The 18,567-nt window shown below is 33.5% G+C and overlaps 2 protein-coding genes across 8 annotated transcripts in view; one reads left to right on the top strand and one right to left on the bottom strand.

Annotated features, from left to right (window-relative positions):
• The window catches only part of LOC119839165 (ATP-dependent Clp protease ATP-binding subunit clpX-like, mitochondrial), a 28,344-nt gene extending 24,402 nt beyond the window's left edge, over positions 1–3,942 (bottom strand). For 3 of the 6 annotated variants that reach the window (XM_038365366.1, XM_038365368.1, XM_038365369.1), the window contains exon 1: positions 3,507–3,942. In XM_038365366.1, coding sequence (XP_038221294.1) covers positions 3,507–3,579 — 73 coding nt within the window. In that variant the 5' untranslated portion in view covers positions 3,580–3,942. The remainder of the gene's footprint in view (positions 1–3,506) is intronic. The other 3 variants (XR_005288238.1, XR_005288239.1, XM_038365370.1) reach the window with 2 other exon arrangements.
• Positions 3,943–4,610: 668 nt separating this feature from the next.
• LOC119839175 (sorting nexin-27) lies at positions 4,611–17,940 on the top strand. 2 transcript variants are annotated; one of them, XM_038365384.1, is made up of 8 exons: positions 4,611–4,899; positions 9,682–9,784; positions 10,220–10,493; positions 11,051–11,148; positions 11,664–11,910; positions 12,391–12,554; positions 13,184–13,552; positions 14,168–17,940. In XM_038365384.1, exons 1-8 carry the CDS (start codon positions 4,631–4,633, stop codon positions 14,234–14,236), a joined length of 1,593 nt encoding a protein of 530 aa, XP_038221312.1. In that variant the 5' UTR covers positions 4,611–4,630; the 3' UTR covers positions 14,237–17,940. The 2 variants fall into 2 exon arrangements, with proteins under 2 accessions (XP_038221312.1, XP_038221313.1); XM_038365385.1 differs by lacking the exon at positions 4,611–4,899 and adding an exon at positions 7,540–7,862.
• Positions 17,941–18,567: the final 627 nt, after the last annotated feature.

Below are 18,567 nucleotides of genomic sequence, written 5' to 3'. Positions count from 1 at the left end.
TATTTTCTTTTTTCATTTTACTACAACTGTACTTATAGCTGTAAGTTTTCTTTTTATTAAATAAATAAATAAATAAAATAAATATAACGTTACAAATACATAATTTTGTATTATCCTATTAATAGTATAAAATATAAATGCGAAAGCTCGTGAGGATGGATGAATGTAGTTATGTATGTTTGTTACTCTTTGACGCGTTAAACATCAAACGGATTTTAATTAAAGTTGGCAGTCATAGTTTATGTCACAGAATAAAACATAAGCTATATATTCTTATAGCGAGTATTCGCTTGCTTTTGTCCACATGAATCTCCGCAGATGAAACCGCGCGATAGGGCTAGCTAGTATCACTTTATTACTCTTATATGCAGTGATTTAACAAACTACTATGATTTCATGTTTTTAAGCAATGCGATTGACGTGATTTTATCCTAGCTCAATGACAAGACCGAAGGTGAACAACCTGATACACTGGACTCTGAAACGCACTATACAGCTATAAAAATAATATTTACATAAACTTCATTGCTTAAAATTTTACATATAACTTATTTTATTTAGATACTTCTCCGTTTGAAAATAAAAAGAAAGCATTTCCCGCTTATTTAAAAAAGAACTTAAAGAATAAATTCCACAAGCAAAAAGTTTACATGACTAATGTTCCTGGCCGGTTGTTTTAAAACAAAATCGGGACATTAGTTTACGCCCTAAGTAGCTAAGCTTTAAATAATAACACCGCATTCTCTAGTAGGTACCTACATATTATAATCTGAATTGCTCTTACAAAAATTACATTTAATTCGTTTTTCTTTTAGAAAATACTAGCTGCACCCGGCAAACGCTGTTCTGCCTTACTCTTATCATTTAGGGGTATGAAAAATAGATGTTGGCCGATTCTCATAGATACCGGATAAGCACAAAAATCAAATATTTCATCAAAATCGATCAAGCCGTTTCGGAGGAGTATGGCAACGAAAACTGTGACACGAGAATTTTATATATTAGAAATTTAAATACTAGTATAATCTAATAGTGTAGTAAAAATAAGTGATCTTTAAATTTTTGATACGAAAATGCGTTTTATCTGGATTGTTATTATTTACATAATTATTTGGGAACATTATTGACGGAGTTCACGCGCAGTGCACGGTAGAATTCGTCGCTTATCATATGATCATGACATATAATCGTATTTCGGTCATGGCGGCAAATCTCGACAGAGACTAGCCAACTATGGAGCAGATACACCATAGACATAGACCAGATAGAGACGGACACATGATAAATTGTGGTATAAACACCACTACAACTATTATAATTAATAATGCTAAGGTGTTGTTTGTTTCTTAAAGCTTACATGAAAAACATATGTCCAATAGTCCATTTATTGAGGAAAACAAAACCTAAACATACTAAAAATAAAATCAACAATTTTATTTTAATTAGTTACCCAAGTGCAGTTATTATATAATTGAATATGATATATCTGACTTTAAGAGTATATTTTCAAACTCAAAAATAGTACACTTAAATACACAATTTACAGTTCTCAGATCTGTCCAAGATTATTGCACGTGTTGATCTGTATCAAAATGTTAAAAAAAAACCGTCTTCATAGAGACTTTATGTTATTATTAGCAAAACTGGTTCCAAGCTGGTTTCTTTGTTGTTGTTTTGTTTGAATATATTAAGCTTATTTCGATTATTCTTACTTTTGGTTGATTCAATGTAAAATGGAAAACATCATACTACAAAGTAGCTTTTTACTTTATAAAAAAAATTGTGGCAAAGTTTTGCTTGTTCAAGGTCGCCAATTCATGAATTTATTAACAACGTCAAATGTACCTCGACCACTTGCATTTACAATACATCACCTCATCTAGCAGCGAGGCCCTGGCTTCAAGCCACGCTTTGCTCATAATAAAACTAATCAATGATCATAGATCGTTCCATAGTACCCCTCAATTTATGTATTAACTGCGTAGAGTTAATACATAAAACAACAAACAAGCAGGCAAATGAGATATAGTGGATTAATTAACTCTAATCTATTTAATTCATATAACATTTTTTTTTATTAGAAAAGTGATTATTGAAAGAGGATTAGATAAGCAGATTGATTTATAAATAAAATATCTATACACTTATAAGTTCATTAAAACTATTACAAACAACTAGTAACAGAGTTTTGACCTGCACTGAAAAGTAAACAATCAGTTAATCAGTTTAATGAACCTGATTATTATTTGACCTGAATAAATTCAGATTAGACCAGCCTTCTTTTGCTTATTATTGCTATGCGCAAAATTTTATTGCCCAACTGTGCTAGACTACTTAACTATTTCTTTGAAGGATGTATGATGGTAAACTGTATCTTGGTGACCTTGGAGAAGACCTGGCAAATGTTGTTATAGTCATTGTTAAATCAGTTAGGTCTACATAAAATGTATGTAACCTTTTTTCAATTTCTTAAATTAAAAATCATGTTTGACTGTTACACCACTTAAGTGTACAGCAACAACAAAGGTGAAATGATTTTTATGAGTTTATTTAGGATTGGTGATTTTTTTTTTTAAGGAGCTAGAAAAGTGAAGTTTTGTGGGGAATGAGATGAATATGTTGATTGATTTTCTTTACAGACAAATAGGTGATTAGCATACCACAGGGAATCAAAATTATGCCACCAAGTTCTATGATGATTATTGATGATTCTATTATGATATTAACTAATGATATGGATACTGTCAAAGGAGCTAGTATGATATAATTTAGATATACCTGGACATTAAGTATATTAAAACAGCTGTGCATTTGAGCTCTTAATCTTCTATATTCACAAATGTTTCAGGTACTCTGGACTGGTACGTAATTAATTAGCAAGTCAATAATTTAATCAACTAAATGTTAAGTAGCTAACCAATATACCTATTTGCACTTTTCTAAAAGGAATAATTGCTTTATTAGCATTTAAGTACCAATGCAATGTTTTGTATAATCAATTTGTCTAATAAGAATTGGTGCATAGCAAATTGAGCAGTCTTACTAATTTTCGAATCACTAATTGGTTCCACCAAAACATCCTGTTTTATTACTTACTGAATAATTTATATCATATGCACACGAACTGCTTCAAGTAGTTGTTTACGATAAGCCTCTTATAAAATTGTTGTTTACGACGTAAAAATAGCACGATAACCAATAACATTCATTATATATTTCGATGAATCTCACAACATTTAGTGTGCATTTATTCAAAAATCTTACATTTCAATGTCATGTTATACAATTTTAATGTTATTGACCTTCTCATGGAACCTCGACACCGCTGGGATTGCTAACTATCATCTAAAACATTGAATATTTATCGAACGCCGTAAGCGAAATGGCAAATACGTGTTTTAAGCATGACGTATTATTATCAAACACGGTTTACACGAGTATCGGAATTGCGACGTACTTTGTTGGAAAACAGCCAATTTAGTATAAAAAAACTTGAATCAACTCACCCGATGTCAACTGCGAATTTCTCCTCACGGCGATTCTGCCCACCGAAATGAAACTTAGTCGAATGCTAGTCATGATCTTGCGTTTTCAAAATCTACGTGCACGATTCACATCAGCCCGCGATAAACAAGCCAAAACGAAACACGAATGTAATGGAAATGCTGCAAGTTTGCCGTAATCCGTGGTTACAATTTTTTATTGTATTTGTTTGTCAGTGAGAGGCTATTCTGTCATGACGCAACACATTTAGTCAACATCAACACCGACACTAGTTAAATAAAACACAACTAAAATTCAAACACTTCTGCTGAACTTTCCTATTTTTTGCGTAAGTTTTGAAAATAAAATAAAATAAAAATCCGATTTTATTTTTTTGCTAGATGAGCGGCCATACTGATATTCACAGCTGATTTTGATGTGTGAAATTTTTCTTGCACCAGTACCACGTTGTTTCGGTAGTTCGATTTATATGCCACCTAGTAGTTTAAATTTGAACTAAATTACTGTTTTACCACGCCGGGTGCGTTTTTATTTAGTATCTTTCTGTATCTACCTATGAGTTTTTTTCTAACTAACTTGAATGTAAATAATTCATAAATTATTTAAATGTCCAATAAATATCTATTTTTCATATTTTTTACTGCAGTAGCACATCAATTGTAAAAATTATTTTGTTTTAAAAGTGATCTAAGATTGTTAGTCATGGTATTTCTTTTTTGATTTAGTAATTTTAAATATTTAAATATTTTTTATATTTTATGCTCACAACTAGTTTAATGAAAATTTAGTATTTCGACATAAAATTACACTTTATTAAGACAGTTATACCTTGGTTATGAGTAGGCAATCTAACACACAGTTTGAAATTTTGGAATAAATAATAATTAATTCATTTTATTATTTTTAAAAACTCAGTTCACTAACTCCACTTTTGTTCATTTTTATTGTAAAATTATGAAACTTCAACCCCTACAATAATTACTGAGAAATATCTGCCTTAATACGTGTAATGCATGTTCCTACCTAGGTAGGTAGGTTTTAATCCTTTATCAAACTGTAGATTTTTTGTCTGTGAAAAGAGACGTTGTCTCATCACTGGTGCAGTCTGTGCAATCAGTTGTCCAAAATGGCCGAGACAGAAACTGATAATAACAGTATTGTTAGGCCTGAACGAAATAATAAGAATTTGATACCAAACAGTGGCCCCCGTCGCGTTACTATTTACAAAACAGAGACAGGTTTTGGTTTTAATGTGCGCGGTCAAGTGTCTGAGGGTGGGCAGTTGAGGTCGATCAATGGTGAGCTTTATGCTCCTTTGCAGCACGTCAGCGCTGTTCTCGAACAGGGAGCAGCGGAACAAGCTGGTATAAGAAAAGGAGACAGGATACTAGAAGTGTAAGTACAGCCAAAATAACATTTTCAATAGTTTTATTCAGTAAGATAATTTTTTTAGAGTAATCCACTTGTTTGCTTTGCTGCCGCCCTGCCGGTCGTAACATGATACAGAATAAAATTATTGGTATATTATAAAACGAGAATGCTTTTAACATAACAGGCAATGAATCAAACCAGTTCCTTGGAGCAAGTTTTCTAAACATTCATTTGTGTGAAACTTTTAAATTAATCCAATTATTGGATATAATATTACATATTATTCCCATATATTATAATTTTCTTCAAGAATGTTTTTGTGGATAAATATGCATTTACGAAAACTATAAATTAACTATGTTGTGGTTGATAAAGGTTAAAATTAATTAGTTAAAAGCCATATTGCTACCAAATTTGTTTTGATCCTATGTTACATAAACTTGTTACTGTGATTCAATTCTGTTACATGCTTACTGAAATTGGTTATTATTTGGTTTGCTGCAATTGATTTTTTTACATAATAGATAATTATCATTAGTCCTTTCAAAGTTAAATAATTTTTTAATTTTATGTAATATGTGATGATTCTGACTACTTTTCTGTATAGCTTCAAGCTAATGATTCCTTTTTAAAAATTCACATATTGCATTGTATTTAAAATTAAGTTTCGTCAAGTTTCAATGCGAAGGAATTTTATTATATAGTTATACTTAATTTTAATAAAATCTAAAAATTAATAGGCGAAACTATAGTTTGCATATAATATAAATATATTTAATATGCAAAAAAAACTTTTATTATAGACCTTCCAAAAGGTAAAGAGGCTATAATGAGCGATTATTTAAAAAAATCAGAAAAAATGTTGAGTCATACCTATTTTAAAAGTTATAAAACATGCACATCATCATATAAAATTGTTATTCAACACCAACTCATAATAAAACAATGCAACCTCAGTTTTATGTTGATTTCATCAAAATTATTTGTACTTTTGATTTATCAATTGTGCTTGATATATCAGTTGTTTTAACTCTTTCTAACTGATATACCCAAAACAATCATTTCTTACCAAAAAAAAACAGGTTCTCTATTGGAATTAATTATCTGGGTTTTCAACCAATTGATGTGATTCTTTTGAGTTCTACAACCAGGCTCCTCCTACTGTTGGGGATAAATACCTAAAATTTAAGGCTTTGTGATTCATAAATAACGTAAAACTTTCTCCTGGTGATATATTTTTCAAAATCAGCATAGTTGTTTTAAAGTTTACTAAGTAGTTATAAAAAAATTAAATAACAAATTTTATTTCAAACTTTTAAAATATTGTACAATAAATAATAGAATTTGTAACAAAAATTATCTACAATTCCCACAAAGAACATAAAGCGAGATATATCTAGTTAACTGGTAAATACTTAGAACCTATTGACCTTATGCATTTACATACGCATTTGATATTTAATCTAGTGCTAATAATGGTCTAGTAACCCATTTAATTTGTTATCAGTACTAGAAATTATGTACTCTTGCTATGGACTGTGTATTTGTAAAACACAATGCAAATAGAGTTAAAATCAATATGTTATGTTACATTGTATGGCATAATGTGGATGGTTAAATGTAAACTGTATGCAACATGAGTTTATTATTTGTTCTATAATTTTACACAAACATATAAATTGTTAAATAATCATAGAAACACATTGAATTGTAAATTTAGTATAGTATTGGCTGTGTTGTAGATTGATTAGATGTGGGCAATGCATGGGCGGGCAGCTCATTCAAAAAGGTGCCTCTGCGAATGTGCTGCCTGTTTTTAAGGAGATAGGGATAAGGATGGGATGATTATAACCCAGTTTACATTTGACCTAAGGTTTTCAACTATTTTCTTTTAATATGTCTATGAAGTATTTTATGTAGATTTATTGAAAATAGAAGCAGTTCAGTCAAAGTTATTGACTTGTATTTTAAATAAAAATTCGAAGATTTGAATATTATTAAGTTTATTTTCTACTAGCTGTGCTCCGCGGTTTTTCACCCGCAAGTCCGTATCCCGTAGGAATATCGCGATAAAAAGTTGTGTATGATATTCCAGTTGTCCAGCTGTCTACGTACCAAATTTCATTGCAATCAGTTCAGTTGTTTTTTGCGTGAAAGAGGAAAAAACATACACAAACTTTCGTTTTTTGTGGAAGACTTAAAAAAATATAACACTTACCTTTAAGTAAGTACATAAAGAAAAAAAAATTATATCGAAGGATTTTTAAACTTATAATTATCTTATATTCAAAAATTGTGAAGTATCAGATATCATCTTATAGTCTGATCATTTCATCGGCACCACTTTTAGCTCTTTCAAGATGGGAGTATATTTATATAATTTTGTTTATACACTTTTTATGAAGTCGACTCATTAGAGTCTTATAAGGTGCAGAGTTTCTATTATGGTTTAGTTTATAAAAGCATCCCTGATTATTGCCCACTTACAGCACAAATGCATTGCAATGTTTATAACTATTTCATCATGCTAACACATGTTTATCTTATGTCAATTTCGTTGTTCTCAATGATATTTTGTGTAAGTGGGTGAACGTCGTAATATAGTTCACTCGTTTGTTCAATTTGTTGTGTTTATATTTCATTGACTGTTGAGTTCTGTTGGTGGCACCTGTGTGGATATTTGAGCATGTAGTGTATTGAATATTTGGCTGTAATTAGTTAGTGTAATTACATATTTTGTGTTTGGTATCTCATTTGTTTCTATAGCTGTAAGTGATGTGAGTGTGTGTGCATTCTAATCGTGTGTTATTATTAAAATAAATTGGTAATAAATTGCGTCGTATTAAATTGATTGTGTGGTTATGATTCGACATGTCTCTCCAAAGAGGTGGGAGGGGCGATTTTCGATACTGTTTCTATTATTGTGATAATACTGGTTTTGAAATATACGATTTGGAAGGGCCAGGACAAACTGTAGCATTAGTGAGGTGTGTATACCCTATGCATCATTATGAATAATTAGCTGTTCGCCCCGGCTTCGCGTATGATACAAGCCTATGTAACTCAGAGAAACTGCATCTTTCTAAGGGTGGAATAATTTTTGAAATCGGTCTAGTGGTTTTTGCGTGAAAACGTTACAAACATACAAAAATACAAAAGTTCCCTCTTTATAATATTAGTGTAGATATATTATTCGAATACCTATTAAAATGATGCATTGTGTGTATATAATTTTTATGATGTTGTGTTTTGTTTTAAATAAAGATGCATATTTGGGATATGGTTATTATTATTATTAACATACATACACAACAACAACGAATAAAACAAATAGGAATTGTCAACAATTGACAAATAAGAATACAAAGCAATACACATTAGTAAGAAATCATTAATCAGAGAGTAGTTTGAAGAAAATATGGTGTGTTTCATAAAATTGTAGGGAATTTAAAAATCATATCTAGATTGTATGGTAATTAACCGACAGAGAGAGGTAAGATACGACATCTGAATGGTACGGTTTTTCCCACAGACAAGCCAGTAATTACCAGGCGAGAAAATTTTGTTCGTGATTTCTTAATGTTATATAAATAAACAAACAGAAACGGTTTTGATACAGAAAAAATATACATATAATGTTATGTTAACATCAATTACGAATAGAGTAAAAATTTCTTAAGATCCTCTGAGCAAAAACCGCATTGTTACTTGCATATAAATATCGATTTTCCTAAATGAACAAATTTATATTAAATTTTATTCGTACCTTGTAGCTGTTGAGCTTTGTTTTAAATGGTTTATGGTGATTAGTATTATGTAGAATGATTTTATAACAATGAATTTGTTTAAGGGAAGACTAATTTTACCTATGACTTGATTCGCGATAAATAACATAAGGTTCCTAAGCAATAACTAATTAGCCCCTACTTTAAATCGTCTGAAGTTAGCTAGTTAGTAGTTAAAAAAAAATCTAAATAAACTTTAGTTTATTATATATATCTTTCGAAAACCTGATGTATGTAAATCGACACCCTAACCATTGCTAAAGCAAGATACCGGCTAGTAAAGTACCTATAAAGGGATTTGAGTATCGTAATATCGTACACAATAAATGTAATTATGACGCCATTAGATAAACGGATATTAAAAATAGCACGAACAATAGAATTGTGTTATACATTTATTTAGAGCAGGATTACATAAGATAAGCTGTGGGCGAAGGATGTGATTGTGGCGCGTCCGGAATTAGATGTGCTCCATCTTTTTCCATTACAGTGTATTAATTATTATTTATATAAAAATAAATAAGGTTAGGTATATTCAGTTCCGTGTCACTAGCTTAAAATTGTTATATAAAGCCTTACAAGTAACAAAATTATATTTAATAAGCTCAGCTACTTTCATCACGAAGGAGAATACATAATACAACTAATCACAATTAGCCCAGTTTTAATTAAAATGAAATTCTTGCACGCTTCGGCACGAATTGAGCTATTTAGCACCGGGGAAGTACCACACCCCCACAGAAAAGGGGCGTGAAATACTAGCATGCTAATGCGTTTCGTACGACGGGTGGGGGAGCCGGCGACCCGTTTTCTCACCCTTCCCAGTCCATTCCTTCATCCAGTCGTCAGTCCTTCCCTTATGGCTTCATCCTTAACAGCGGGCAGCGCATTCGCAGAGGCACTGCCTCTCGAACGTTCATGGGCGGTGGTGATCGTTTACCATCAGGCGAACCACCAGCTCGGTTACCCGCTCATGGCATAAAAAATGTTAGTAATTAATTCTAAATATTTTTCTTTACAGCAATGGTGTGAACGTCGAGGGTGCAACACATAAACAGGTCGTTGATCTCATCAAGTCCGGCGGGGACTGCTTGACTCTGACTGTCATATCTGTTACGCCAAAGGTATGAAACTATAATTATATATCAGCATCATTTATGTGACAACAAATTTTTAGGTGTCATCCATCGTCCATCCAGAAGTAAGCGTCGTGGCGTCGCAAAAGTGCAAGTTGATAATAATTGATGCATGAAAACAGTGAGAATGTTTTCAAAAGAGTAGTGAAGCTCAATTTCCATTCAACTTGCGCTTTTTTCAACCTGAACCTTCTAGCTTTTAGAATTTTCCAGATTTTATCATCATTTATCATAATTATTACACGGATAGATAAAATAGTATCATCGTAATCATTCACCTGCAGGACGCTCAATTCACGTTAATTTATAGGTAATACAATATCCAGCGGTCTACATCGAAGCGGCTAAGCGGCTTAGATGTTATCCAAAAACGTTAATACACCAGGGCGTTCACCAGGTCTCACAATATGATATTGTCACCAGGAGGCCGAGCGTCTAGAGCCATGCGACGACGGTTCAGCGCCGATTGGCGTCATCGGCGGCGCTGCCAACTCCCGCGCCACAGTGTACCAACGTTACGACTACACGGACAAGAGATCCCTGCCAGTGTCGATACCGGACTACAGGGTGGTGATGGAGAGGAGTACAGGGAGGTCGTACGTGGCCTTCAACGTGCACATGGCCGGGAGGCATCTGTGTAGTCGCCGGTACAGGGAGTTCGCAGCGCTGCATCAGATATTGAGGAAGGAGTTTATTGGTAAGGAAAGATCTGGTTGGCTAAAAATTGGAAGCATGATTTGGAATGTGATATCATGGTACTTAACTAGCTACAATTTTTTTCTTTAAAATACTTCAAAATGAGGTCGATTTTGATAGCTCTTTTATTGTGGTCCTATTTGGATTTGGTCTAGTTCTGAGAAGCGGTTCAGTTTTTGTTAAAGATAACTAGTTAATTTACGAGTTACCATATCATGATTAATTGTCTCGCAGTCATTTGAAAGTCAATATTATTGTAGTAAAGACATCAAGAGATTTATCAGCAGACATCAATCTACACTAATATTATAACAAGGGAACTATTGCTGGACTGATTTCAAAAATTATTTTACCATTACAAAACAGCAACTTCTATGAGTGACACAGATTATATACAAGCGCAGTCGGGGCGCACAGCTAGTCATTTAAATGTTAGAATAAGGTTCGATTGTTCAGTCAAGATACCTTCTTTCTCTGCGACTTCAAACATTTTTGTAAAGGTTATAATACAATGTTAATATAAGAAGATTACTTATAAGTGTATTTCGCGTGTTTCAGGCTTCAATTTCCCGAAACTGCCCGGGAAATGGCCATTCACACTCAGCGAACAACAGTTAGATGCGAGAAGAAGGGGTCTAGAACAGTATTTAGAGAAGGTAAACTCAAACTCATACATTTATTTATTCAATTAGACGTCTTATAGGCTTCTACAACAAGTAGGACATTTGAATTGTTTTAACATAGTTTTAATATTTACCATGGGTTTGGAAAACGGTGAACTATAAATAATTACAATAGGATAGATTTTGTGAGAGAAACAGATGAGAAATACATGGATTGATTTTCTATGGCAATTAAAAATGTTGGGCTACAGATAAGCATATACATATTATGACTATGCCAATTTTGACAATTCCGGATAAGTTCTGTCTTTCTAATCTCTGAAACTAACCATTAATCTAATTCCATTTTCATGACAATACATATATATTTACCTTTTCTAAAATATCTCTTATGAACCCTTAGATTAAAGTTTTTTGAACGTTTTGCAATTACAGAAAAAACAATAATTAGGATATTTTTCCTCACTCGAGGTGACACACATTCATTACAATCATTCTACCACTTTAAATTGAATTTTGTCATGGCAACTCTATAAAAACTGTTTCAGGTATGCGCAGTTCGCGTGATCGCAGAATCGGATGCGGTACAAGAGTTCCTCACTGACTCGGACGACTCGTCCAACCCGTCGCCCGTGGACCTCAAGGTGCTGTTACCGGACAAGGCCGTGGTCACGGTGTCCGTGCTGAAGTCGACGAACGCCGACGACGTGTACAGGGCTGTGTGCGAGAAGATCGGCCTGTCCGCTAGTGTGCAGAAATACTTCTATTTGTTTGAAATCGTGGAATATAATTTTGGTGAGTTTGTTTTTTTTTTATGTAGGTAATAGCGGGAAACTGAGCTGGTTGTTTGCCTGATGGTAAGCGATCACTACTGTAAATGCTTTACCCGCTTTTAAGGGATAAAGAAGAAGGAAACAGTTGACGATGGGAATGAGCGAATGAACTGGGAATCTATACTAATACTCTAATATTATAAAGCTAAAGTTTGTTTGTTTGTTTAATCTCAGGTACTACTGGTCCGTTTTCAAATCAATTCAAAAAATTACGTTTAGTTTTAGATAACCCATTTATAGAGGAAGGCTTAAGGCTATATATGTACCACGGGCGAAGCCGGGGCGGACCGCTATTTATTATTTATATTATTTTATATTTCTGTATGTATGCAATTTTAATGAGCTAACAAATAGTTCAAGGTCATATTTTTTTTTTATATATATTTCGTATGCATGTAATATGTCTTATCATCAACTAATCATCCCCGTACATATACGGCAGAGCGCAAGCTGCAGCCGAACGAGTGTCCGCACTCGCTGTACATCCAGAACTACTCGACCGCGTCGTCCAGCTGCCTGGCGCTGCGCAAGTGGCTGTTCAACCCGCAGATCGAGCTCTCCGTCGTCGAGGAGGACCCCAAGGCCGCCGAGTTTATATTTTGGCAGGTAATGTCTGCGGGTGGTTATAAACTTTTAAAGGGACATGGAAAATGTCGAGGTGGTGGCGGACGAATCCAACAAATACCCGTGGCCCATTCTCTTATGCGGCAACACGGAGGGGTTTTAGTCAGTAGGAATTTGATATAACCCACGAGCAATTTATTCACTGGAGGTTCTGGGTATCTATGTAAGATTACCTCATTAAAAACAAAAAGGCTCATAGAAGATGGGAGCTAGTGTAAAAATAAAAAAAATGCGTTAGTCGATAAGATTTTTATCGACATTAATATCATATAGGGACGCTTTCGTGTTTTTTATTCGCATTGAACCGATTTTAAAAATTCTTTCGTTATTAAAAAGTTGCAACTTCACTGATTGGCATAAGCTGTGTATGTATTACGGTCGAAGCCGGGGTGAACAGCTAGTTAGACTATATGTAGTTTAATTTTAATTTAGATCGTACAGTTCTTCTTCATCTCATTCAAACCACACTTATGTTAATACTGGCAGAATCATTTTCACATCTGTTTTGGTGAAAACGGTTGCATGTCATGGTGTAGGGTAATGTAGTGTACGCGCCGCTTTGAGTGGTCGAAGCGGCGCGTGCGCGGGCGCTAAGCGTTCGGTCCCCGCAGGCGGTGGAGGACGTGAACCGCGGCGTGTGCTGCGCGGGCGCGCGCCTCTACCAGCTCAAGGCGCTGCAGGACGTGCGGCGCGCGCGCGACTACCTCGCGCTCGCGCGCTCGCTGCCCGGCTACGGCCACGTCGCCTTCCCGCCGCCCGCCGCGCCGCCCGCCCCCGCGCCGCCCGCCCCGCACCCGCTCGCGCTCGGCTGGGCGGGGCTGCAGCTGGGCGGCGCGGGGGGCGCGGGCGGGGGGGAGGAGCGCGTGGCGTGGCGCGAGGTGGTGTCGTGGCGCGCGGACGACGAGGCGGGCGCGGCCGCGCTGCTGTACCGCCGCGAGCGCCGCGAGCGCCCGCGCGCGCTGCTGCTGCACACGCCCTACGTGAGTGCGCAAGCACCCCGCACCCCGCACCCGCACCGCACCCCGCCCCGCTATACTGCAACACGCCGCACGCACGAACAGACGCACTGTTACACTACTCGATGTCATACACTCGTCGCAGACACTGTTACTGTTGTGATAAAACACTTCATTCACTCGTTGCAGATGCACTGTACCGCACTTCATACACACTTCATTTCATCACTATTATAAATACAAATGTTTATCTATCGAATTTCATTCCCAACCTGCACATTTAATGCTACAGATTTTGAAATGAAAACCTTAACGATTTCTGTATTATTTGCCGTATTTAAATTAGTGAGAACTAATCATATTCGACGTTTCTGAAACCGAAGTTGATCTCAATCAAAACCACGGATTAAATGTTATGCCATATTTCAACCTTTCAAAGTTGACAAAAAAAAAATCTTGAATATTATTATACAGCAATATTTTGAATTAATTTAACATGAAAATTTAAATAAATCTAATATTTTGAATTATTCTCCCCACTCTCGAAAATCAAAGTTTATTAATTCACAAAAGCTAATGAAAATTGTCCTGTTATTTTTGAATCTGTGTCGTAATAACACTCATATATTTTTATTCCAGTATCAATTCCTATGCAATTGCATGGATAGAATAGCGGAAGAGGCGAAATGGGTCGACACGGGCGAATAAAACTCTCCGCGGCCGATAGACCAGCTCACGTCTTGGATGATTCAGTATTTATATATTAATGTTTAATTGTCATTAATTTTATATATCGGTTAATAAGTATAATCGTAAAGTATTAAACTTTCACGGCAAACAAATCATTCCTATTTAAGTGAATTGTTAAAAATTTGTATGTATGTATGTACACGGTTGCAAATTGGATGTTTTCGCTAGCTTACTGTATCACTGTACACCACTCGTACTTATAATCGCTTTTTTATAAAATGATAATTTTTTAATTTTTACAATAACGATATCGAAATATAGTATAATGGTGAGTAATATACTTAACTTATTTATATGGATTTACTAATATTAAGTGTAAATGTCGTAGTTGTCACAAAGAAATAACGTGGTGCCAACATTCACAAATATACTGCCACATTTTTCCATAGTAAATACTGCTAAAGTAATAAACGAACGAAGCAGTTGGCGATTTTTTTAATGTTTTACGAATTAATTGAAACTAGAAAGTGTATGTAGTACGAAAGATAACTTATCAGTTGGTACTTTAGTGTAATTAAAAGTTTCATTTCGCAAGAAGGTAGATGTAAAAATATCTCGCTATCTATCCTTTTCTTGTACGTAACACGCGTGTCACTCTGTCCTTGTCTAACAGTTAAATAAAGAGCATGATCACGCGACATTGGCCAGTCGGCCGCCGACCGTCGGCGGAGCAACACGTCTCTGTAGAGATTAAAACGTTTCGGAACTAGGGAAAGATCTCATCAAAATTGCTTGTTTATTAGTGTAACTTTTAAATTAAACGTAGCGAATATTGTTATAACATAAATAGTTGTGTCGTCTGCTTGTTATTGTTAACATAACATATCTCGTTAGTGTAATTAGCGAAATTTAAATTAAGTTCAAAACTTACTGTCATATAACGATATATGCGTCAATTAAAAATACCACTATTTAGCTAAATTTTGTATCTTTATATCCATCATGATTCCTTGTATAATTTATTATTATTACCAATTATTGTTCTGTTGCTATAAGCGCTGACGTGTAATTTGTTAAATGTGGTTTTTCTGTCTTTATTAAATTAACTGTAATAAATTTTATTTGTCATCTTTTAGCTTAAATTAAACTAAAAAAAATCCCAAGTAACTTTTATAAAGATTGCAATGATTTCATTATATGATTGATAAACATTATGTTATTTAGTAAAGGTCGTTTAACCGATTTTAAGTGCAATTGTGAAAATATAAAAACTTAGTTTCAGATAATATATTATATTTTAAAACAGAGAAGGTTTAAATAGCAGTATTAAAATATGAGATACAAACAAAATTATCGGTGCCATAATGCCATTGTACCACCTATTGAGATAACGCTTTCAGCCTGCTGTTTAAACGAACTTAACGGTTTTATATCACGGTTATATTATTATATTGCAGCATATTTACAGCTTTGAGATTAAATGCTATTTATGGATGTCGGCCAAGTGCGGGTTTGCGGAAAATAACGGTTTGTTCTTGAACCATAGAGCTAATGATGTCTATAGAACAAACAGTTTTGGTCGATTTTTTTACTTTTAAAACCGCTTAGTGATTAAAACCGATGATTTATTACCGTTAAAAGATCAATATAATATTCGGCGTACAGTATTTATAAGTTCAAATAGCTTGTGATAGTTTATTTTACTTTTATTGTATATAAATATATTTATATCGCGTTATTCGTTAGATAAGTATTGATATATCATGACAGTTGTACTTAGTTCTGTAGGTTTTGGCTGCGATGTCTCTTCTAGACTCTTTCTCATCTTTTCTCCATTTTTTTGTCTTTCTGCTCTGTTATTATTGAAAATTGTGAATGTTATGAAGGCGAGATGGTTTTTTATAATGTATAATTAAGTTCTTTAAAAGATATAAATGACGTATCGATACAAAAAGAGATTTTTGTGGCGTTTTTTTAAATTAATGTGTGTAGATGAAACTCGATATTTTGTGGTATTTCATTTATTTTCAATTTTGGCGGGTTTTATAGCTGGTTTTATAGTGATTAATGTTTTATTATGATTGCTATTACTTTCTGTGCCTATATTATTATTATTTTTTTATACATTTTTGTTTATTTTTAAAATATTAATTATCTAATTAGACCAATTACAAGATACTATAGATAATCGCATATTTTGTAATCGCAGCCAAGAATAAAAAGCCTATGTAATATGGTTAAAAATCTCATTTTTTATAACTATTGATTTTTGTAGTTAATATTGGTGTAGTTATTTAGAGTTTGTGGGTTTTATAAAAGTTAATAAAAATTGTTTATTCTTCTGTTCATTCTTAATTATTTTCGATTTATGTATTTTTGTTTATAATATTTTTTAAATGTATGTGATTTTATTTTTAATCCTTTATTATTATGTTGTGTAACACATTAAAAGTTGTTTCAATTAATAATCTATAATAGAAAAACCCTTCAAACTCTAAGTCCGCCTAGACGCACCATTATGCTTGCGTAGTTTCACTACTACAGTTGCAGTTTGCGCAAACTTTATATATAATATATACATATATATTCGGGTTGAAACCTTATTCGTGCAATAATGGAGCCTTAAAGACAGCTATATAAACAGTTATTCGCAGCTTCCACAGTTTATAACGTTTATGTATTGTGATAGATTTTATTTATGTACGAGTATCCGAACGGATGAAAAACAAATGTCTACGGTTAGTTTAGCGCGCGAATTACTGTCATGCTCATATATTTTTTTTCATGTTCTGAATATACGATAAATTATTAACAGACGTTCCCAAAAATGAAGGAAATCATTTTTATTTTTTTTTCATCATTTTTTTCATGTGTTGTTGTCATTTGGCCCCATTCTGGGGCGATAACTCCCTCCTGGGGACGTCGGTAACCTTTTTTTATGAAAAATATTTATTTCGTGCTGTTTTAAGTTTTATATTTTTTAAATTTTAACATATATTTCTTATTATTGCTTACAATTTAATAAACGATAATTATTCATGACGTTAAATCGTTGCTAAATTGTTTTTCACTGTATGTTATTGTTTGTATGTATGCTACACGTCGTAATGTGCTTATACTAGATATAATGCCTGTAATAATAATGAAATAATAATCTTTCAATATATAAATACATATTTTACCCAATGATTTTCTTTCATCACGTTTTAATGATGTAAAGTCATAGATATCAAGTCAAGTCATATGCTAATAAAAATTGCAGATTTTTTTATATTAATTGACAGGAATTTTAAATATGGTACTTAAGATTTTATTTCGGTGATTGTTTTTGAAACGGTAAATAAATGTTTGGGGCTGAATATTAAATTTTTACCTTAATTAATATCATACGAAGAATATACAATCGTTTTAATTGTAAGAGATCCTTTATTTTCAGTGTATCTACTTTAGGTTATATAGGAAACGCTTCTGCTACAGGCATCGCTGTGATAAAGGAATAGTGATAAAATAGTAATTACCTGTACAAGTTTTTAATGAAAATCTTGTCAATAATTTATCCGTACTTCATCTTTTAAAGGTAAAAAATACGTTAATTATCGAATCTCGTTTAAATATAGTAAAAGTCTAGACTAATTATCAAATAGGTAAAAAAAAGTTATTGTATAATATAATTTTGTAAGGGAAAAAGGTCCTTCGAGCATGTTGGGTAAAATAATTTTTGTATTTTTTTTTTTTTTTTTATGTTACAGTCGGCAATGGAGCTGGTGGGTCGCCTGATGGTAAGCGCTACCACCGCTCATGAACATTTGTAGAGGCATAAGGTCCTTTGCAGACCTTACGCCTCTACAAATGCATTGCCGACTTTTTGGGAAGGGATTAAGAAAGGATTGGCGATAGGAATAAAGGAAAGCACTGGGAAGGGTAAGGAAAAGGATATGGGCTATATTTGTATGTTTAAATGTTGATAACTTGTAAATTAATAACTAGCTAATGATCACGACTTCGTCCCCGTGGACATAACTTGTTTATTTAAATAAAACAAATAGTATGTTATGACATACCTTCGAGGATATATTAATCCCTTTCTATTTTAAGCGCGAACAAACAAGATAATATTAAAATAACCACTAGTTATATTAACAGAAATGTACTGACATTAATTAATGTAATTAATTCCACTTTATAACTTTATTCATAAATTAAAGTGTATGAGAAAAGTTCGTGTCTGCAGTGGAAGCGTTTCGATACATTTGATATAGTTTCAATTTCCTAACATTGCATACTTCATATAATCCAGTGTAGGTGCATCGAACAGTTATCAATCAAGTTCCGAACTTATTTGTATAGCA

This window comes from Zerene cesonia, unplaced genomic scaffold (assembly GCF_012273895.1).
Source record: "Zerene cesonia ecotype Mississippi unplaced genomic scaffold, Zerene_cesonia_1.1 Zces_u009, whole genome shotgun sequence".
Lineage (NCBI taxonomy): Eukaryota > Metazoa > Arthropoda > Insecta > Lepidoptera > Pieridae > Zerene > Zerene cesonia.
The sequence above is the reverse complement of the archived record's forward strand: the minus strand, read 5'-3'. Positions and strand labels throughout refer to the sequence as shown.